At 57.4% G+C, this 17,498-nt stretch overlaps 1 protein-coding gene across 21 annotated transcripts in view; it reads left to right on the top strand.

The window, feature by feature from the left end:
* Nucleotides 1-17,498, top strand: part of NCOR2 (nuclear receptor corepressor 2) — a 237,130-nt gene that overhangs the window by 209,147 nt on the left and 10,485 nt on the right. For 11 of the 21 annotated variants that reach the window (XM_061384552.1, XM_061384554.1, XM_061384548.1 and 8 more), the window contains 11 exons: nucleotides 1,190-1,340; nucleotides 3,942-4,082; nucleotides 4,453-4,539; nucleotides 5,154-5,452; nucleotides 7,248-7,602; nucleotides 8,678-8,899; nucleotides 9,476-9,727; nucleotides 10,619-10,768; nucleotides 10,907-11,056; nucleotides 11,146-11,368; nucleotides 15,970-16,511. In XM_061384552.1, coding sequence (XP_061240536.1) covers nucleotides 1,190-1,340; nucleotides 3,942-4,082; nucleotides 4,453-4,539; nucleotides 5,154-5,452; nucleotides 7,248-7,602; nucleotides 8,678-8,899; nucleotides 9,476-9,727; nucleotides 10,619-10,768; nucleotides 10,907-11,056; nucleotides 11,146-11,368; nucleotides 15,970-16,511 — 2,572 coding nt within the window. The remainder of the gene's footprint in view (nucleotides 1-1,189; nucleotides 1,341-3,941; nucleotides 4,083-4,452; nucleotides 4,540-5,153; nucleotides 5,453-7,247; nucleotides 7,603-8,677; nucleotides 8,900-9,475; nucleotides 9,728-10,618; nucleotides 10,769-10,906; nucleotides 11,057-11,145; nucleotides 11,369-15,969; nucleotides 16,512-17,498) is intronic. The other 10 variants (XM_061384561.1, XM_061384566.1, XM_061384568.1 and 7 more) reach the window with 3 other exon arrangements.

Below are 17,498 nucleotides of genomic sequence, written 5' to 3' on the forward strand. Positions count from 1 at the left end.
GGGGACGGCTTGTCTGTGCCAAGTGCCTTCGAGAATCGTGGGCAGAGATTGTGTCTGTTTTGCAGATGTACAGACTGAGGCTCAGAGAGGCAGAGTGACTTGACAGAGGTCACAGAGCAACTCGCTGGTAAAGTTGCTGTTTGCCATCCAGCAGTCTGACTCCAGATTTATATTCTGATCCCCACACTCATGTTCCTGGAAGTCATCCAAGGCAGGATGCTACCCCATGGGGCTATCTTCTGTCTGCCTGAATACACCCCTCAATAGGAAGCACATTCCCTCTAAGGCCGTAGTTCCTGACAGGGGCAATTTTATCCTCCAGGGGACACTGGGGAGTGTCTGGGGACATCTTTGATTGTCATATCTGGAGGGGCAGGTTGAGGGGATCACATGGCATCTAGTGGGTAGAGCCCAGGGTGCCGGAGTAGGGGCCGCTGCTAAGTGTCCTGCAGTGCCCAGGGTGGCCCCCACAGGTCACAGTGCTGAGGTTGAGAAACCCTGTGCAGAGCTCAGATTTCTGGTGTCCTGCCGTGATGTGAGTCCCCACTCTCGTTTGGGGAGCGACACGCGGTCACAGGCACGTGGACCGGCATCCCAGCATCCAGGCTCTGAGAAAGTACAATTCACGTAGTACAAGTGGAAACACGGCCCGGTGCCAGACCGCCCGGCTCCCCAGCCTGGCTCTGCCCTCGTTTAGCCAGGTGACCCTGGGCAAAGCTACCTGGTGTCTTGGTGGCTGGGTTTCCTCTTCTGAAATAGGCACAGCAGTACCTGACTCAGTTTCAGGATTAAATGAGTCAATACCTGTACAGGGTTCAGAGCTTATTATTAACATCGCTGATGTCTGTTCCGTGTGGTTGTGTTCTGGAGGGCTCTGCCTCCCCCATTTTTTCTTTCTTCCCTTGGCCACATGGCAGCTTGCAGGATCTTATTTCCTCGACCAGGAATTGAACCTGGGTGCCGGCAGTGAAAGCATGGAGTCCTAGCCGCTGGACCGCCAGGGAAGTCCCTCTGCCTTCCCTTTTGAAGCCGCATGTGTATGAACATGTATGCAGTGATATACACATGTGTGCCTGTGTGGATTTGGAAGGCACACGTGCACACGTCCTGGTCATGTCTGGCGATTTGGGGGGGTGGGTACAGTCCCTGGCCAGAGCCTGCAGGTGATCACCCGCCTCCGCACCCGCAGGGCACACCGGCCGATGTCCTGTACAAGGGAACCATCACCAGGATCATCGGTGAGGACAGCCCGAGCCGCCTGGACCGCAGCCGGGAGGATGGGCTGCCCAAGGGCCACGTCATCTACGAGGGCAAGAAGGGCCATGTGCTGTCCTATGAGGGTGAGTGATGCCGCCATGGCTATGAGAAGCTGGTGGGCTGGCAGGGGCTGGCCAAGCCGTCCCACTCAGGGCTCTTTGATGTCCGGCAAGGACTCCCGAGGTAGAGAACCAATGGGGACCTGGAGGTAGTTGTTCATCTGGTCGCTTGATATTTACTGGGGGCCACCCATATGCCAGGGGTTGGGGGTCCAGCAGATGAAGCCCCCTCAGAAGGCTCTCAGGACAACCCCCCTCCCCAGGTGCAAATGGGAAGTCACCTTATTAATCTCGTCATTAAACCTGTCTGTATCCACTGTGGCTTATTCACCGAACCCCAGACTTTGGTGTTTCTGGAGCTGGTCAAGAGAGAAGGTTCCAGAAAATATGGTTGGGGTTAAAGGGCAGCCAGATGTCTTCAGAAAACAAGTCTTGGGGAGTGTGTTGCCCTCCTATCAGCTGTGTGTGGTTGAGAGCCGAGGTGAAGGACTGTCTTCCCATTTTCCAGGTGTGGGAGCTGAGGTACAATGGTGTCCAGTGGTTCTTCTGTACCCCTCAGAGAACAGGAGCCCTGGGATGGGGGTGGGGAGAGTCTTTGGTCCATTGAGGTGGGTTCCTCGCGAGGCAGGGCTGGGGTGACACCAGGAAGCACAATCAGAGAGGTGGTGACCTCCCCGTCCCTGTAGGTATGTAAGTCAGAGGAGCTGAAGATCAGCCTTAGCTGCCTCCCACCTCTGCCTAGTTCTTTACAGTTTAGGAAGCAGACTTATGGCCAGCCTTGCGAGTGGGGGAATAGGCCCAGGGAGCAGAAGCCCGCAGCTCACACCCCTAGGCTCCTGGCAAAGGCTGCGCTCTCTGATTGACCGCACGAGGGTGGCAGGCAGGGGCGGTAACCAGTGACACGCCGCCCCCTTACGCCCTGGGCCCCCCACTTCAGTGTTCCTCACTCCACTCACCCTCCCTGGGTTCCGCTTCCCCACCCAGGAGCCCTGCCTGGAAGGAATTAAGGGAATCAAGGGCTGAGATGTCAATTTCCTGGCAGCCTCGGGCACCCAGGGGTGCAGAGATAAAAGCCGCTAATGGGCGCCCCTCTCAGCCGCTGGCAGCCGTAGGGCCGCAAATTGCTTTTCCTCCAATGGGCGGGTGCTTTCTCTTCACTATCAGCCTCCACCGGCCCGGCCCCCAGCCCCCACGGCCCCCTAGGTCCTGGGAAGCGGAGGTGGTACCGTGGGGCTTAGGCACTTGCCTCTCTCTGCTACCAAGTGGTGGAGACAGCCTTGGGGACAGGCTGTCAGCTGTGTTCTGTGCCAGCCTCAGTACGGCTGAGGGCCCTGGGGGATGGCCAGGGGCCCTGGGAAGGGTGGACAGAGAGGCAGTCAAGGTGTCGTGAGCAGGGAGCCCTGGGTGGCATCCCCACTCAGGCCTCCACATCAGTTCTTGAGCCCCTACAGGCCTTAGGTTTAGCATCCTCAGAAAGGGTGTCGTCAAGGCTTTTCATTCCTCACATGCTTCCTGGGGCCTGGGGACTAGTCATGCCAGTGGCAGGCAGTAGATGGTGGGGAGGAGACTGTGGCAACCCCGGGAGTGACGGCCATCTCTACAGGGGCCCCTGCCTCTGTTCTCCGACAGCTGATTGTCACCCTGCAACAAGTGCAAGCTCGCCAGCCAGACTTCTGATCTCTCCATTTTTATCTGACATCTCCTGGTGTTTAAACATCAGCGATCAATTTTGAGAAAAATTAGGAGCGGCAATACCGTCTCTCCGCCGGCCAGTAGTTTGTAACCCCATGGAGGAGCTCCTGCTCTGAGGATCTCTCGGGGTCGTGATGGAAATCCGTGAGAGCCAGGGTGCCCTTTATCCTAAGGGGCCAGCCTGGGGCATGCGGGACTTGCTTCTGATACCCGCGGACTCCGCCACCCCTGGAAGGAGAGGCTGACTCGGGAGCCTCCAGCCCAATGGGCAAGACCGAACCGTGGCCTCCTCAGGGCCCCCCTCCTGGCTGCTCAGACCCATGGCCTGTCAAGCACCCGTGTGCCCAGCCTGACGTGCCCGCCCTCTGGGCTCAGCCTGGCTTGATGAGGCCACCCGTGCTGTGGACCCTCCTTGTCCCTCCCACCTCCAACTAGACACACACTCTCCCCACGTGGACACAGATGCACATAGTTTTTTGCACGTGGCCTCACGTCGTTCACAGTGGACAGGCACACACACAGTGGCACACGTGTGCACACACACAGACCCGCATTGACACACAGGGATGGTCGTGCCAGCCCTGCGTGTTCACACTCGGCTGGTGCATCTTTGCTCACATGCACACGTTTCCACACATTCACATCACATGTCTGCTCCCACGAGTGCTCGTCTGTGCACAGACTCACATGCCTGCGGACAGTCAAAGGACAGACCTACCAACCAGCAGAGCATGCCCTGGGCTGGACTGCCGGCTGGGGTTCCTGCGGGAAGGCTCAGCTGGGCCCGGCTTCAGCTGCGTGACCGACGGGCTCTCATGACGGGGGTCTGTTTGAGCCGCTGTCGCCTTCCGGCCCTCCAGTTTGCTGGCCCTGGGCTCACTGCACACAGCCTCCCGGGGCCGCTCTGCATCGTAAGCGTGGTCTGGTTTCCAGGTGGCATGTCCGTATCCCAGTGCTCCAAGGAGGACGGCAGGAGCAGCTCGGGCCCTCCCCACGAGACAGCCGCCCCCAAGCGCACCTACGACATGATGGAGGGCCGTGTCAGCCGGGCCATCTCCTCAGCCAGCATAGAAGGTGTGTGCCCTGCCCGGCTCCCTACTCTGGGGGTGGAGAGGGGGCCGTAAGACCTGCCCTGGGGGGCTTCCCCACTTGCTGGGTTACATCAGCTCCCCCTGGACGGAGTGCAGGAATAGTTATCCGGACTTTACAGATAGGAAAACTGAGGTGGGGAGTTTCTGTGCCTCCATCCGGAGGTAGCACAGGGCCCAGAAAGCGGGCCACTTGCCAGCTGGGTCCTCTGTCGCCACCACCACCAGCATCATCTCGGGGACTGGGTGGCTGGAGGGACCCGCTGGAGGGAGGCAGGGGCTGTAGACTCTGGCCGGTCACTGCGCAAGGCCGGGTCAGGGAGCCGTGAGACAATGCTGTCACCCGCCCCCTCCAGGTCTCATGGGCCGTGCCATCCCGCCTGAGCGACACAGCCCCCACCACCTCAAAGAGCAGCACCATATCCGAGGCTCCATCACACAAGGTAAGTTGCCCTCTGCTCCCGGCGTGCCCAGCCACCGCACCCTCGTGGCAGCTGCAACAGGCCCTCGGGTTTACAGTCAAGATGGGCAGGGGAGGGGAGGCATACCAGAGTGCCATAGGCACCCAGGGAAGGCGTGTAACACATGTGTACGTGACAGGTACGGGTGCAGGTTGAAAGGCAGAGCAAGGCATGAAAACAAAAATCGAAAGCAAACTACTACCCATCACCCTTCACTCTGTCATTTAATGAGCATCTCCTGTGCTCTGTGCTGGGTGCTACCCCAAGTGCTCTCTGTTCCTCATCTTATGGAACAGCCTCCGAAAGGAAGACACCCACGTTCTCCTGGCTGGTCAGTGGCAAGCCAGGTACTTTTTAACATGCTTTGTATCTGTATCATCCCACTGAATGTGAATGACTTGGTGAGGTGCTTCAGTTAATACTCCCATTCTATATATGAAGAACCTGAGGCTCAGAGAGGTCAAGTCACGTGCTTAAGGTCACACAGCACGTGAGGACTTGAACCCAGGTAGTCAGGCTTCAGAATCTGCCCCAGGTTAGGATGAGCAAGGTGGGAGGCAAGTGCCCACGCGTTAGCGCCCCCTCCTCCCTGGCAGGGATCCCACGGTCCTACGTGGAGGCCCAGGAAGACTACCAGCGCCGGGAGGCCAAGCTCCTGAAGCGCGAGGGCACGCCGCCACCGCCACCTCCGCCCCCTCGGGACCTGGCTGAGGCCTACAAGGCCCGGCCCTTGGAGGCCCTGGGTCCTCTGAAGCTGAAGCCAGCCCACGAAGGCCTGGTGGCGACGGTGAAGGAGGCTGGCCGCTCCATCCACGAAATTCCACGGGAGGAGCTGCGGCGCACACCCGAGCTGCCCCTGGCCCCCCGGCCGCTCAAGGAGGGCTCCATCACGCAGGTACGGGGGCCAAGGTCAGGGTAGAGGATACCAATAGGCATGGCTCTGGCCCCTACAAGTGGGAAGCTGAGGCCTGGACTTGTTGAGTGCCACACCCAAGGTCACACGGCTGCTAACTACTGAGTTGTCATTACATCCATTCCAGGGTCCATAGCAGGTGCTTTATATTATACTCATGACCTCATTCAGTTGTATTTACAGCCCAGGAGAGTCATACCCAGGCTTCCCAGGTGGCACAGTGGGTAAAGAATCCTCCTGCAATGCAGGAGACACAGGAGACATGTGTTTGATCCCTGGACTGGGAAGATCCCCTGGAGAAGGGCATGGCGACCCACTCCAGCATTCTTGCCTGGAGAATCCCATGGACAGAGGAGCCTTGCAGGCTATAGTCCGTAGGATCACAAAGAGTCAGACACAACTGAAGCATCTGAGCATGAAGTTATACCCATCACCCCCATTCTTCAGATGGAAAAACTGAGGCCCAGAGAGGTCAAGAAGCTTGCTGAGAGCCCAGAGCTAGGTGTACTAAAGCTTGATTGCACCCTAAGTGTGAGCCAGGCGCTCACTGCCTGAGAACTTGGCGTCATGACTTATGTAACCCTCACAACAGTGTTGTGAGGTGTCCTCATTTTAGTGGTGACGAAACAGGTTCAGAGAGGTTAAGCAACTTGTCCGGGGTCACACAGCAAGTAAATGGCCATTGTGAACCTCAAATCCAGATGTCCTTACATCTGTAGCATCTTTGTGTCTTGGCCTCCTCCGGCAGGTTGCATCCCCACCCAACCCCTGAGCCTATCCACTGCCTGCACTGGGCCCCCCAGAAGCCCCAGCCTGGAAGGGGAAGATGAACTCTGACTCTGTGAGGAGCTGATCCCTTAGAGGACCTAAGGGCCACTGTCTCTTCACAGGGTCAGAGATGTGAACAGGAAGGAGAATGAGATCCATGGGGGACTGCATGGCTGAGAGGTGGTAGGGAGGTATCCAGGAGGCCTCACAGTTGAGTCAAGGCTCAGAATCACCTAGGGAAAAGGCAGGAGCGGTGGGAAGGCCGTCGAAGGCCAGGGATCAGGTTTGGCACTCAGCCTCCAGGCAGTTGGGGGTCCCTGGCAAGAGTCCATCGTAGATCCAAAAGGGAGGCCAGTCTGATTCTAGAATATTCTTTCTAAAATGAGGGCATTTCCTCCTCTTAAGAAAGTAAAACATTCGTGAATAAAAGCAGAGTCCTCTTACTTGCAAAGACACAGAGCCCACTGTATCCTAGGTTTCCCAGGCTTGCTTAGACAGGGTGGGGTCTTCTCCCAGGCAGCCGGGTTACAGTCTCATCATGACCCCTGTTCCTTCAGCTGCCCTTTCTGGCCAAAGAGCAGACATAACCTTAGCCCTGACCTCTGAGACTTGAACCTCAGGGTGGTGGAACTGGATTTTACTGCTGGATTTTCTGGCTTGGCTTTGGGTGGGTCAGGGAGGGTCCCAGACTGATGGGAAGAAGGCATTTACCCTCATGGGGTTGTTAAGTTTCTTTCCAGCAAATCCCTAGGGCCAACCGAGGGTCCCCCACTTGCTTCAGGAAGGGCTGACCTCTGCACTTTGTGCCCCCTTCTGCAGCCCCCAGGGTGGCCCTGGGGGCCAGGGGTGGGCAGGGCAAGGGCAGATGGGCTCATCTTAGGCTTAGCAAAGCCCTTCACCCCTGCCCCTGGAGCGTGAGATGTCTCTCCCATTTCCTAGCAGAGAAACTGAGGCTCAGAGAGGTTGTGCCACTGGTGGTCACGTCCCCCTTCCCTCCCCCCCCTGCCAGGGCACCCCGCTCAAGTATGACACCAGCACGTCCTCCACTGGCTCCAAAAAGCACGACGTGCGCTCCATCATCGGCAGTCCCGGCCGGACGTTCCCGGCCGTGCACCCGCTGGACGTGATGGCCGACACCCGGGCGCTGGAGCGCGCCTGCTACGAGGAGAGCCTGAAGAGCCGGTCGGGTGCCGTCAGCAGCTCGGGGGGCTCCATCACCCGGGGGGCCCCGGTCATCGTGCCTGAGCTGGGAAAGCCGCGACAGAGCCCCCTGACCTACGAGGACCACGCGGCGCCCTTCGCCGGCCACCTACCCCGCGGATCACCAGTGACCACACGGGAGCCCACCCCGCGCCTGCAGGAGGGTGCGTGGGGGAGGGCGCAAGGAGGGGCGGGGCGGGGCGGGGCGGGTGTGGGGCCGCCGTGGGCTCTAATCTCCGAAAACTGCTTTACCGTCCACCCCTTAGCTCAGGAGCATCCTCTGGGCCGCCACAGCCAGCCCACCTGCCAAACCTGTGGGTTCTGCCTCCAGACCATCCTCAGAATTCTCTGCGTCTCCCTGCCGCCTCCAGTCCACCTGGCTTCCCTGACTACTCTCTTGTGCTGCTATAATCTGCTCCCCAAAACGGCAGCCAGAATACTTTTTTGAAATATTTACATGAGTTACGCCACTGTTCTGCTTAAATCTTTCTAGTGACTTCTCACTGCTCCTAGGGGGAAAAATAAAGTCACTGTTTTTCCGCCATGGCCATGCAGGATCCAGCTCCACCCACCTTTCCATCTCAGGGCTTTATCTCTGTTACTTGACCACACTCAGCTTTCTTTGCTCAGGACCTTTGCACGTGCAGTTTCCCTATGCTTGAAATACACCCTCCCCCCTTCAGATCTTTACCTGACTGGTTTCTTTTTGCCCTTCAGGACTCTGTTCAAATGTCACACTGTCAGGGAGGTTACTTATGGTCACCCTCCCCCTTCACTATTCTGGTCACATTCTATCACAGTTTAAATTTTTCTTCATTTATTACTTTGAAATTCTTTTTTGATAACTGGTTGATCATCTGCCTCCTACATTGAATGTCAGCCCCATGGGGGCTAGGGTTTTCCTGTTTGGTTTGGTGGGGGAGCCCCAGCTCTTAGAAAGTACTAGGCATATCGTAGACACATGATAAATATTTTTGGTTGATTGAATGAGAAGAAAAGGGAACAGAAGAATGGATGAGCTTTTTAAAAGAATAAAAAGCAGAAGCAAATGAGTGAATGTGTAAAAACGAAAAATGAACTAGAGGCAAATGGATGGACGAAGAGGCCTGGTTCCTGGGACCCCAGAGACACTACCCTCAAACGATTTCCCATAAGCACTAGCTGCAACAGCCCCCACGTAGGGCGTGGGACACCCGTGTCTGAGGTCCGATGCCATCTGCACTTGGCTCATCCCCACAGGCAGTCTCTCGTCCAGCAAGGCATCCCAGGACCGAAAGCTGACATCCACGCCCCGGGAGATTGCTAAGTCCCCACACAGCAGCGTGCCTGAGCACCACCCCCACCCCATCTCGCCCTACGAGCACCTGCTCCGGGGGGTGAGCGGCGTGGACCTGTACCGCGGCCACATCCCGCTGGCCTTCGACCCCACCTCCATACCCCGAGGAATCCCTCTGGATGCAGGTGATTTGTCCCAGACCCAAGGAACCCTGTAGCATCAGTGTCAGCCCAAGGGCTCCTCAGGCATCAGCTAGGCTCCACTAGAAGGGGAAGCTGAGGTGCAGGGCAGGGAGAGGGAGGGACCCAACATTGCAGTCATGTCAGCAGTTGAGGTGAGAAAAGAATTTCTCTTGGGGGTTTCTCAGGGTCATGCTGGGTTAAACATTTTTTCAATGGTTTTCTTTTCCTGTGAGACTTAATCAGCACCTTGAAAATTGCAAATGTATCAAAAGAGGGCTCAAGGGTGTGCTTTCCCCAAACAGACATGATCTGAAAATCTGTGTAAAAGGACACAGCCCTTAGGTATTTTTGTGATCTGCATTTCGGATACCCTGTGTTTGGGTGAATTTTGATCCTAAGAATATTATCAACAAGAGGCACCCTCGTGTATGTTGGAGAGCAAGGGTTTTTCTACTTTGAGGCTCTCAATTCTGTTTTGTGGGAGTGTTTGGGAGAAGCTGTGGGGGCATTAAGACAGGCAGAGGGGCATTCCCAGCCGAGGTGTGGGCCGGCCTGAACTTATTCCCCTTCTCCTGGCAGCCGCTGCCTATTACCTGCCCCGGCACCTGGCCCCCAACCCCACCTACCCACACCTGTACCCGCCTTACCTCATCCGTGGCTACCCCGACACGGCGGCGCTGGAGAACCGCCAGACAATCATCAACGACTACATCACCTCGCAGCAGATGCACCACAACGCGGCCACCGCCATGGCCCAGCGAGCCGACATGCTGAGGGGCCTGTCGCCCCGAGAGTCCTCACTGGCCCTCAACTACGCCACTGGCCCGCGAGGTGGGTGGGGCGGGGTGCTGCCAGGCACACGGGTGGGCAGGACCCTCTACCCAGAATCAGCCTTATCCCTGGTCTGCCCAGGTTCCTGAAGCACAGGACACATATGTGCCCACGCCTGTACATCTGCCCTTGCCGAGAGTGGTCACTGTAGAGTCCCGGGTGGTATCACCTCGCTGAGAGCATGCACAGACCCAGCGGGCGGTTTCTTTTAACTTATTAATATATTTTAGCTGCATGTCGCAGCTTGTGGGATCTTAGTTCCCCGACCAGGGATCAAACCCAGGACCATGGCGATGAAAGCCCACATCTTACCCACCACCCTGCCAGTGTTTAGAGTTGTGTGTGGTTGCGTCCTGGACGACACATGGGCTCTGCGTGTGCCTGTGTGCTGTTGATGTATGTGGTCCTTAAAAAAAAAAAAAACATGTAAGGCTGTTTGAATTTCTTGTTCCCTTGATGAGCAACCAGCCTGTGGTTACTTTGCACATGAATATTACACTCTCTAGAAACACTTCCGGAATGTTCTTTCAGAACAACCAAGTCCTAGTTAGGGTCTAGTTGTTAAAACTGGTCACACTAGGTATTTCAAACAGTGGGGATTGAATACAAGCAACTGATGGCCTAGGGTCACAGGCAAAAGGGGCACAGCAGTGTATGCAGTGGCGCCACCTGCAAGCTACCTCTACTTCAGGGCTTGGGAGCAAAGGGAGGAAGGGCTGTGAGCAGCCGGCATTCAGACCTAGGGCGTGCACCAAGGAGGGAGCACCAGGCAGTGCTGCTTCTCAGAGGGTGTGCGGTGTTCCACCGGGTGGTGCGGTCCAGCGAGCAGGCAGCCTGGTTCCTCTCCTCCCCACGTCGCTGCAGCCCCCAGCCCCACCTCCTCTCTCACAGGCATCATCGACTTGTCTCAAGTGCCACACCTGCCTGTACTGGTGCCCCCGACACCAGGCACACCAGCCACGGCCATGGACCGCCTCGCCTACCTCCCCACCGCACCCCAGCACTTCAGCAGCCGGCTCAGCAGCTCACCGCTCTCCCCAGGTGATGCCCCCACCCCAGTGCTGGGTGTCCTTGGGCAGATGCCTTGCCCTCTCTGTTCCATCCCAGAAGATGAGTCGGGGTGGTGGGGGGCGGGGCTTCCTGTCCCTGGGGCTGAGCCTCAGGCCTTTGGGTTTCCAGGAGGCCCCACTCACTTGACAAAACCCACCACCACGTCCTCGACCGAGAGGGAGCGGGAACGGGAGCGCGATCGGGAGCGCGAGCGCGAGCGGGAGAAGTCCATCCTCACGTCCACCACCACCGTAGAGCACGCACCCATCTGGAGACCCGGTAGGACGGCCGAGCCCCCAGCCCACGCCCCGGGGGCAGGGTCTTCGCAGCTGCACCAGGGGTCTGATAGCACAGCTTGCCTCCCCCAGGTACGGAGCAGAGCAGTGGTGGTGGTGGCGGCGGCAGCGGCGGGGGTGGGGGCAGCAGCAGCAGCCGCCCCGCCTCCCATTCCCATGCCCACCAGCACTCGCCCATCTCACCGCGGACCCAGGACACCATCCAGCAGAGGCCCAGTGTGCTGCACAACACGGGCATGAAGAGCATCATCACCTCCGTGGAGCCCAGCACGCCTACGGTCCTGAGGTGGGCCAGGTTGGCACAGGGGAGGGGACAGGCCCATGGTGGGGGGGGCGAGGAGTGGGGGGCTGGTCGCTGGATACAGGTAGAGGGATGTGTGCCGGTACCAATGGGTCCAGGGATAAATGGGAGAGTGAGCGATGGGTGGGCAGAGAGTTGGGTGAGGAGGTAAATTGATGGGTGATTTGGTTAGATGGATGGGTAGTAATAGATTTGGATAAGTGGATATTATCCATTTATATGGATGGATAAGTGGATGGATGACAGGTGAGTAGGTAGGTGCATAGGTGGGTCAGTGGTAGATGGATGGATGGCAGACTAGATGAATGGATAGGTAGGTGGACAGACAGATGACAGTGGGTGGACGAATGGACTGGTGGTTAGAGCTAGGTGAATAGGTGGATGAATTGATGGGAGGCTGATTGGATGGTTAGATGGTTACATCGGTGGATGGAGGGTATATGGGTGAATAGGCAGATGATGGGTCGGGTAAGTGGAGGAATGGATATTTGGTTAGGTGGTAGGTGGGTGGGTGAGTAGATGGGGAGGTGGATAGGTGATGAGCTGGGTAGGTAGATGGATGAGTAGGTGGATGGGGAGTTGGGTGGGTGGATAGGTGAGCAGCTTGGGTAGGTTATGGAGTTCAGGAATGGAGTCTGGAGCAGAGAGGGAGAGAGAGCATGAGGGCTGTGAGGAGAGGCTTTCCTGCTCCCCCAGGGATTCATTCAGCAGAGCCCCACAGGGAGGAGGAGATCGGGTGCCTCTTGTCTGGACCAAGTCCAGAGGTTCCCTGGAGACTGGAGAACCTGCAGAGGTCCCGGATGTGTCTGGTCCCCGGAGTCCACTTCCTATCACAACAGGCCCAAGTCCCTGCTGGTGACTCACCTCCTACCACTGCCCAAGGCCTGTGGGCTGAGCTGCCTGACCAGGGGCAGGTGTTTCCCCAGGGCCCCTCCCTGCCCAGGGACCTGTGTGGAGGCAGCTGCTTCTTCCAAAATGAAGCGTCCCTTCATGCAAGTCTCCCCACACTTGGCTGCTCTAAATCACGCCCTCCCCACCACAATTCCAATTACAAAAAAATAATATCATTTACCAAAAGCATCGTCTTGGTGTCCTCCGAGTCAGTTTCCAGCAGTTATACAGAACAGGAGCACCTGACTCTTAAGAGCAGGGTGCCCAGACATGAGTTCCCACCAGCGACAGCCAGTGAGAAGCTGGAGCAGGAACATCAAAGCCTTCCCCAGTGGCAGCTGAGGAAGACCCTTGAGGGTGAGGGTTAGTGAAAGACTTCCTCATGGAAACATTGGACTAGAGAGAGAAGCCAATGAGAGATAGAGTCGGGCCAGCTCATGTCCAAGACTATCTTTGAAGGTCAGCGGAGAAGGCAATGGCACCCCACTCCAGTACTCTTGCCTGGAAAATCGCATGGACGGAGGAGCCTGGTAGGCTGCAGTCCATGGGGCCACTAAGAGTCAGACATGACTGAGCGACTTCACTTTCACTTTTCACTTTCATGCACTGGAGAAGGAAATGGCAACCCACTCCAGTGTTCTTGCCTGGAGAATCCCAGGGACGGGGCAGCCTGGTGGGCTGCCGTCTATGGGGTTACACAGAGTCAGACATGACTGAGGTGACTTAGCAGCAGTAGCAGCAGCAGTTGAAGGTCAGAGGGAGTGCATTTGTGTATTTCTTCCTCCTGGTGGGCTTGCAGTAGGTCTCCTGCCCTGTGCTGGGTATGGGGGATATGGTGATGCAAGCCCTGCCCTCTTAGGGCTTATGGTTTAGACCAAGGCAGCAGTCAGGGAAGGCTGCCTGAAGGAAGAGGTATGGGACTCTTGAGTAGCCAGCTCCAGCCCAATTGGAGTGAGGAGAGCACTCCGGGCAGAGAAGACAGCAAGAAGCCCTGTGTGGCCCCTGGTGGCTGAGGTGGAAGAACTGGGTGCCCCTGCCCTTTCCTCTAACCACCCACCCTGGCCCACACTCAGGGCCTTTGCCCTTGGCGTTCTGATTCTTCACGGGGCTTGCTTACTTCCTCTCTAGCTCATATGCCAGCCCCTCAGGGAGACACCCTACCCCACCCATGCCTGAGAGCTCCCTTGCTGTTTGCTTGTTTTCCACCCAGAATCGTTACCTTCAAGCAACTGCCACAATAATAGGAGTTTAATTTATCATGTTATCATATGAGCCTGTACGTAGTGTGTCTCCTCGCCTAGAACATAAGGCAGTTTTGTCTGTTTTGTGCCCTGTCATATCCCTGATGTCTAGAACAGTGCCTGACATAGTAGGTGCTCAGTAAGAGGTTTTGGGTTGATGGGATCATGGATGGATGGGTGGTGGGTGGATGGATGAATGCATGGATGGGTAGATGGATGGATGGATGGGCGCATGGGTGGATGGATGGATGGATGGGTGGATGGATGGGTAGATGGATGGATGGATGGATGGGTAGATGGATGGATGGGTGCATGGGTGGATGGATGGATGGGTAGATGGATGGATGTGTGGGTGGGTGGATGGATGGGTAGATGGATGGATGGGCGTGTGGATGGATGGATGGATGGGTAGCTGGATGGATGGATGGGTGCGTGGGTGTGTGGGTGGATGGTTGGATGGGTAGATGGATGGATGGATGGGTGCATGGGTGTGTGGGTGAATGAATGGATGGGTAGATGGATGGATGGGTGCGTGGGTGGATGGATGGGTGCGTGGGTGGATAGATGGATGGATGGGTGCGTGGGTGGGTGGATGGATGGGTAGATGGATGGATGGATGGGTGTGTGGGTGGATGGATGGATGGGTGCATGGGTGCCTGGGTGGATGGATGGGTAGATGGATGGATGGATGGGTGCATGTGTGGATGGATGGATGGGTGGGTGGATGGATGGGTAGATGGATGGATGGATGGGTAGATGGATGGATGGGTGCATGGGTGGATGGATGGATGGATGGGTAGCTGGATGGATGGATGGGTGCATGGGTGGATGGATGGATGGATGGATGGGTATGTGGGTGGATAGATGGGTAAATGGATGGATGGATGGGTGCATGGGTGGATGGATGGATGGATGGTAGATGGATGGGTGCATGGATGTGTGGGTGGATGGATGGATGGGTGCGTGGGTGGATGGATGGGTGTGTAGGTGGATGGATGGATGGGTAGATGGGTGGATGGATGGGTGCGTGGGTGGATGGATGGACGGATGGATGGGTACATGGATGGATGGGTGCATGGGTGTGTGGGTGGATGGATGGATGGGTGCGTGGGTGGATGGATGGATGGATGGGTGCATGGGTGGATGGATGGATGGGTGCATGGGTGGATGGATGGATGGGTGCGTGGGTGGATGGATGGGTGTGTGGGTGGATGGATGGATGGATGGGTGGATGGATAGATGGGTGCATGGGTGGAAGGATGGATAGATGGTAGATGGATGGATGGATGGGTGCGTGGGTGTGTGGGTGGATGGATGGATGGATGGGTGCGTGGGTGGATGGATGGATGGATGGATGGTAGATGGATGGATGGATGGGTGCGTGGGTGGATGGATGGATGGATGGTAGCTGGATGGATGGATGGTAGATGGATGGGTGTGTGGGTGGATGGATGGATGGGTAGATGGATGGATGGGTGGATGGATGGATGGGTGCATGGGTGCCTGGGTGGATGGATGGGTAGATGGATGGATGGATGGGTGTGTGGATGGATGGATGGATGGATGGATGGGTAGATGGATGGATGGATAGGTGCATGGGTGGATGGATGGATGGATGGATGGGTGCATGGGTGGATGGATGGGTAGATGGATGGATGGATGGGTGTGTGGATGGATGGATGGATGGATGGATGGGTAGATGGATGGATGGATAGGTGCATGGGTGGATGGATGGATGGATGGATGGGTACATGGGTGGATGGGTGCATGGGTGTGTGGGTGGATGGATGGATGGGTAGATGGATGGATGGATGGGTGTATGGATGGGTAGATGGATGGATGGATGGGTGTGTGGGTGGATGGATGGATGGATGGATGGGTGCATGGGTGGATGGATGGATGGATGGTAGATGGATGGGTGCATGGGTGTGTGGGTGGGTGGATGGATGGGTAGATGGATGAATGGGTGCGTGGGTGGGTGGATGGATGGATGGATGGGTAGATGGATGGATGGGTGCGTGGGTGGATGGATGGATGGATGGGTGTGTGGGTGGATGGATAGATGGGTAGATGGATGGATGGATGGGTGCATGGGTGGATGGATAGATGAATGGATGGGTAGATGGATGGATGGATGGGTGCATGGGTGGATGGATGGATGGATGGTAGATGGATGGGTGCATGGGTGTGTGGGTGGATGGATGGATGGGTAGATGGATGAATGGGTGTGTGGGTGGATGGATGGATGGATGGGTAGATGGATGGATGGATGGTGTAGGTGAGGCCCTATGGCATGGGGTCTCGCAGGCCACAGTTGGGAGGGTTTATTCTGGGGAATGTGGGAGCTATTCTGGGCAGTGGCGACCCCTCAGAGTGTCAGAGTGAGTGAGTGACCCTGCCTCAGCCTCAAGGGCCACAGCTATGACTCCTGCAGCTGCTGACCCTCCCTCTCTCCTCCCCCAGGTCCACCTCCACCTCCTCGCCTGTCCGCCCAGCTGCCACATTCCCACCCGCCACCCACTGCCCGCTGGGCGGCACCCTCGACGGGGTCTACCCCACCCTCATGGAGCCTGTCTTGCTGCCTAAGGAGGCCCCTCGGGTCGCCCGGCCCGAGCGGCCCCGCGCGGACGCTGGCCACACATTCCTTGCCAAGCCTCCAGCCCGCGCCGGGCTGGAGCCCGCTTCCTCCCCCGGCAAGGGCTCTGAGCCTCGGCCCCTGGCGCCCCCCGGCTCCGGCCATGCGGCCATCGCCCGCACCCCAGCGAAGAGCCTCGCGTCCCACCACGCCAGCCCGGACCAGCCGGCACCCCCCGCCTCAGCTGCGGACCTGCACCGGGAAAAGACTCAAAGTAAACCCTTTTCCATCCAGGAATTGGAACTCCGTTCTCTGGGTAAGACCACCCTGACAGCGGCCACCTTCATAGACGCGATAATCATGCGTCAAATTGCTCACGATAAAGGGCCGCGAGAAGGAGGTTCGCTGGCCAACGACTCCCCTCGCGATGGTAAGACTTCCGGCCCCGCCGCCCACCCACCCCGTCTTGTGGCCTAAAGATATTTTCAGATCTCTGCTTTTTATTTTTCCCCTCCCCCCATTTTTCGTTGGTTTTGGTATTTTGTTTTGAAGCTCGTCTTCGTCGATTGCACGCTCTGATGATTCCTCAAGCTGCGCCTACCCACCCCTCCGATCGGAGGGGGGAGCACTGCATCATTTGCACATCGTTTTTATCATGATTTTTCTTTTTTCTTTTGGATTTTTGCTTTTTTTTCCTTTAATGAATGGATCTGTGATTTTGACTCCAGCCGCGCCTCCCATCTCCCCCTTTGTACCTTTGTCTGGGGAGCGGGGCTGCGGAGGGGCGCAGGCCCACGCCTTTGCCTGCTGCTGTGTGTGGTTTGGAGGCTGCCTCCCCCACCCCGCCCCACTGCCCCCGAGGCGTACAGTGAGGGGGACGTCAGGGAGGAAAGAGAAACACCCTCCCGCTTCCCAGGAGGAGCTGGGAACCTGGCCCCAGCGTCCTCTGCCCAGGTTGTGAGGGGGTCTTGGGGATGCTCTGGCCCCATGTCTACCTTGCCGACCCACCAGCCAGCTTCCCCAGGGAAGAGGGGAGTCTTCTGTGCCTGTCTCCCACCTCCAGCCCCAGCTCAGGGCTCCTCTGTGCTGGAGAGGGGGATGTGGGGGGACAACCCTGGGATCTGAGTGTCACTCGCCACCACACTGACCTCACACCCTCGCCACCCATCCGCTACCTCTACACTCCCTTGCCCGAAACCCATCCTGCGCCATCTCAGTCCCCACGTCCGGCCCCCACCAGCTGGGTCTGTCTCCGGTCCCCCTTTGGCACCTTGTTGCTGTCCGTCTCTCACTGTCTCTGGGTCTCTCTCCATCTCCCTCCACCTGTCTGCCTGTGTGTCTCGTTCTCTGCCTTTCTTCTCCGTCCACCTCTCTCTGCAGTGCTGTCTCACCCTCCTTTCCCGACATGTCCCCACCC

Source organism: Bos javanicus, chromosome 17 (genome assembly GCF_032452875.1).
Source record: "Bos javanicus breed banteng chromosome 17, ARS-OSU_banteng_1.0, whole genome shotgun sequence".
Lineage (NCBI taxonomy): Eukaryota > Metazoa > Chordata > Mammalia > Artiodactyla > Bovidae > Bos > Bos javanicus.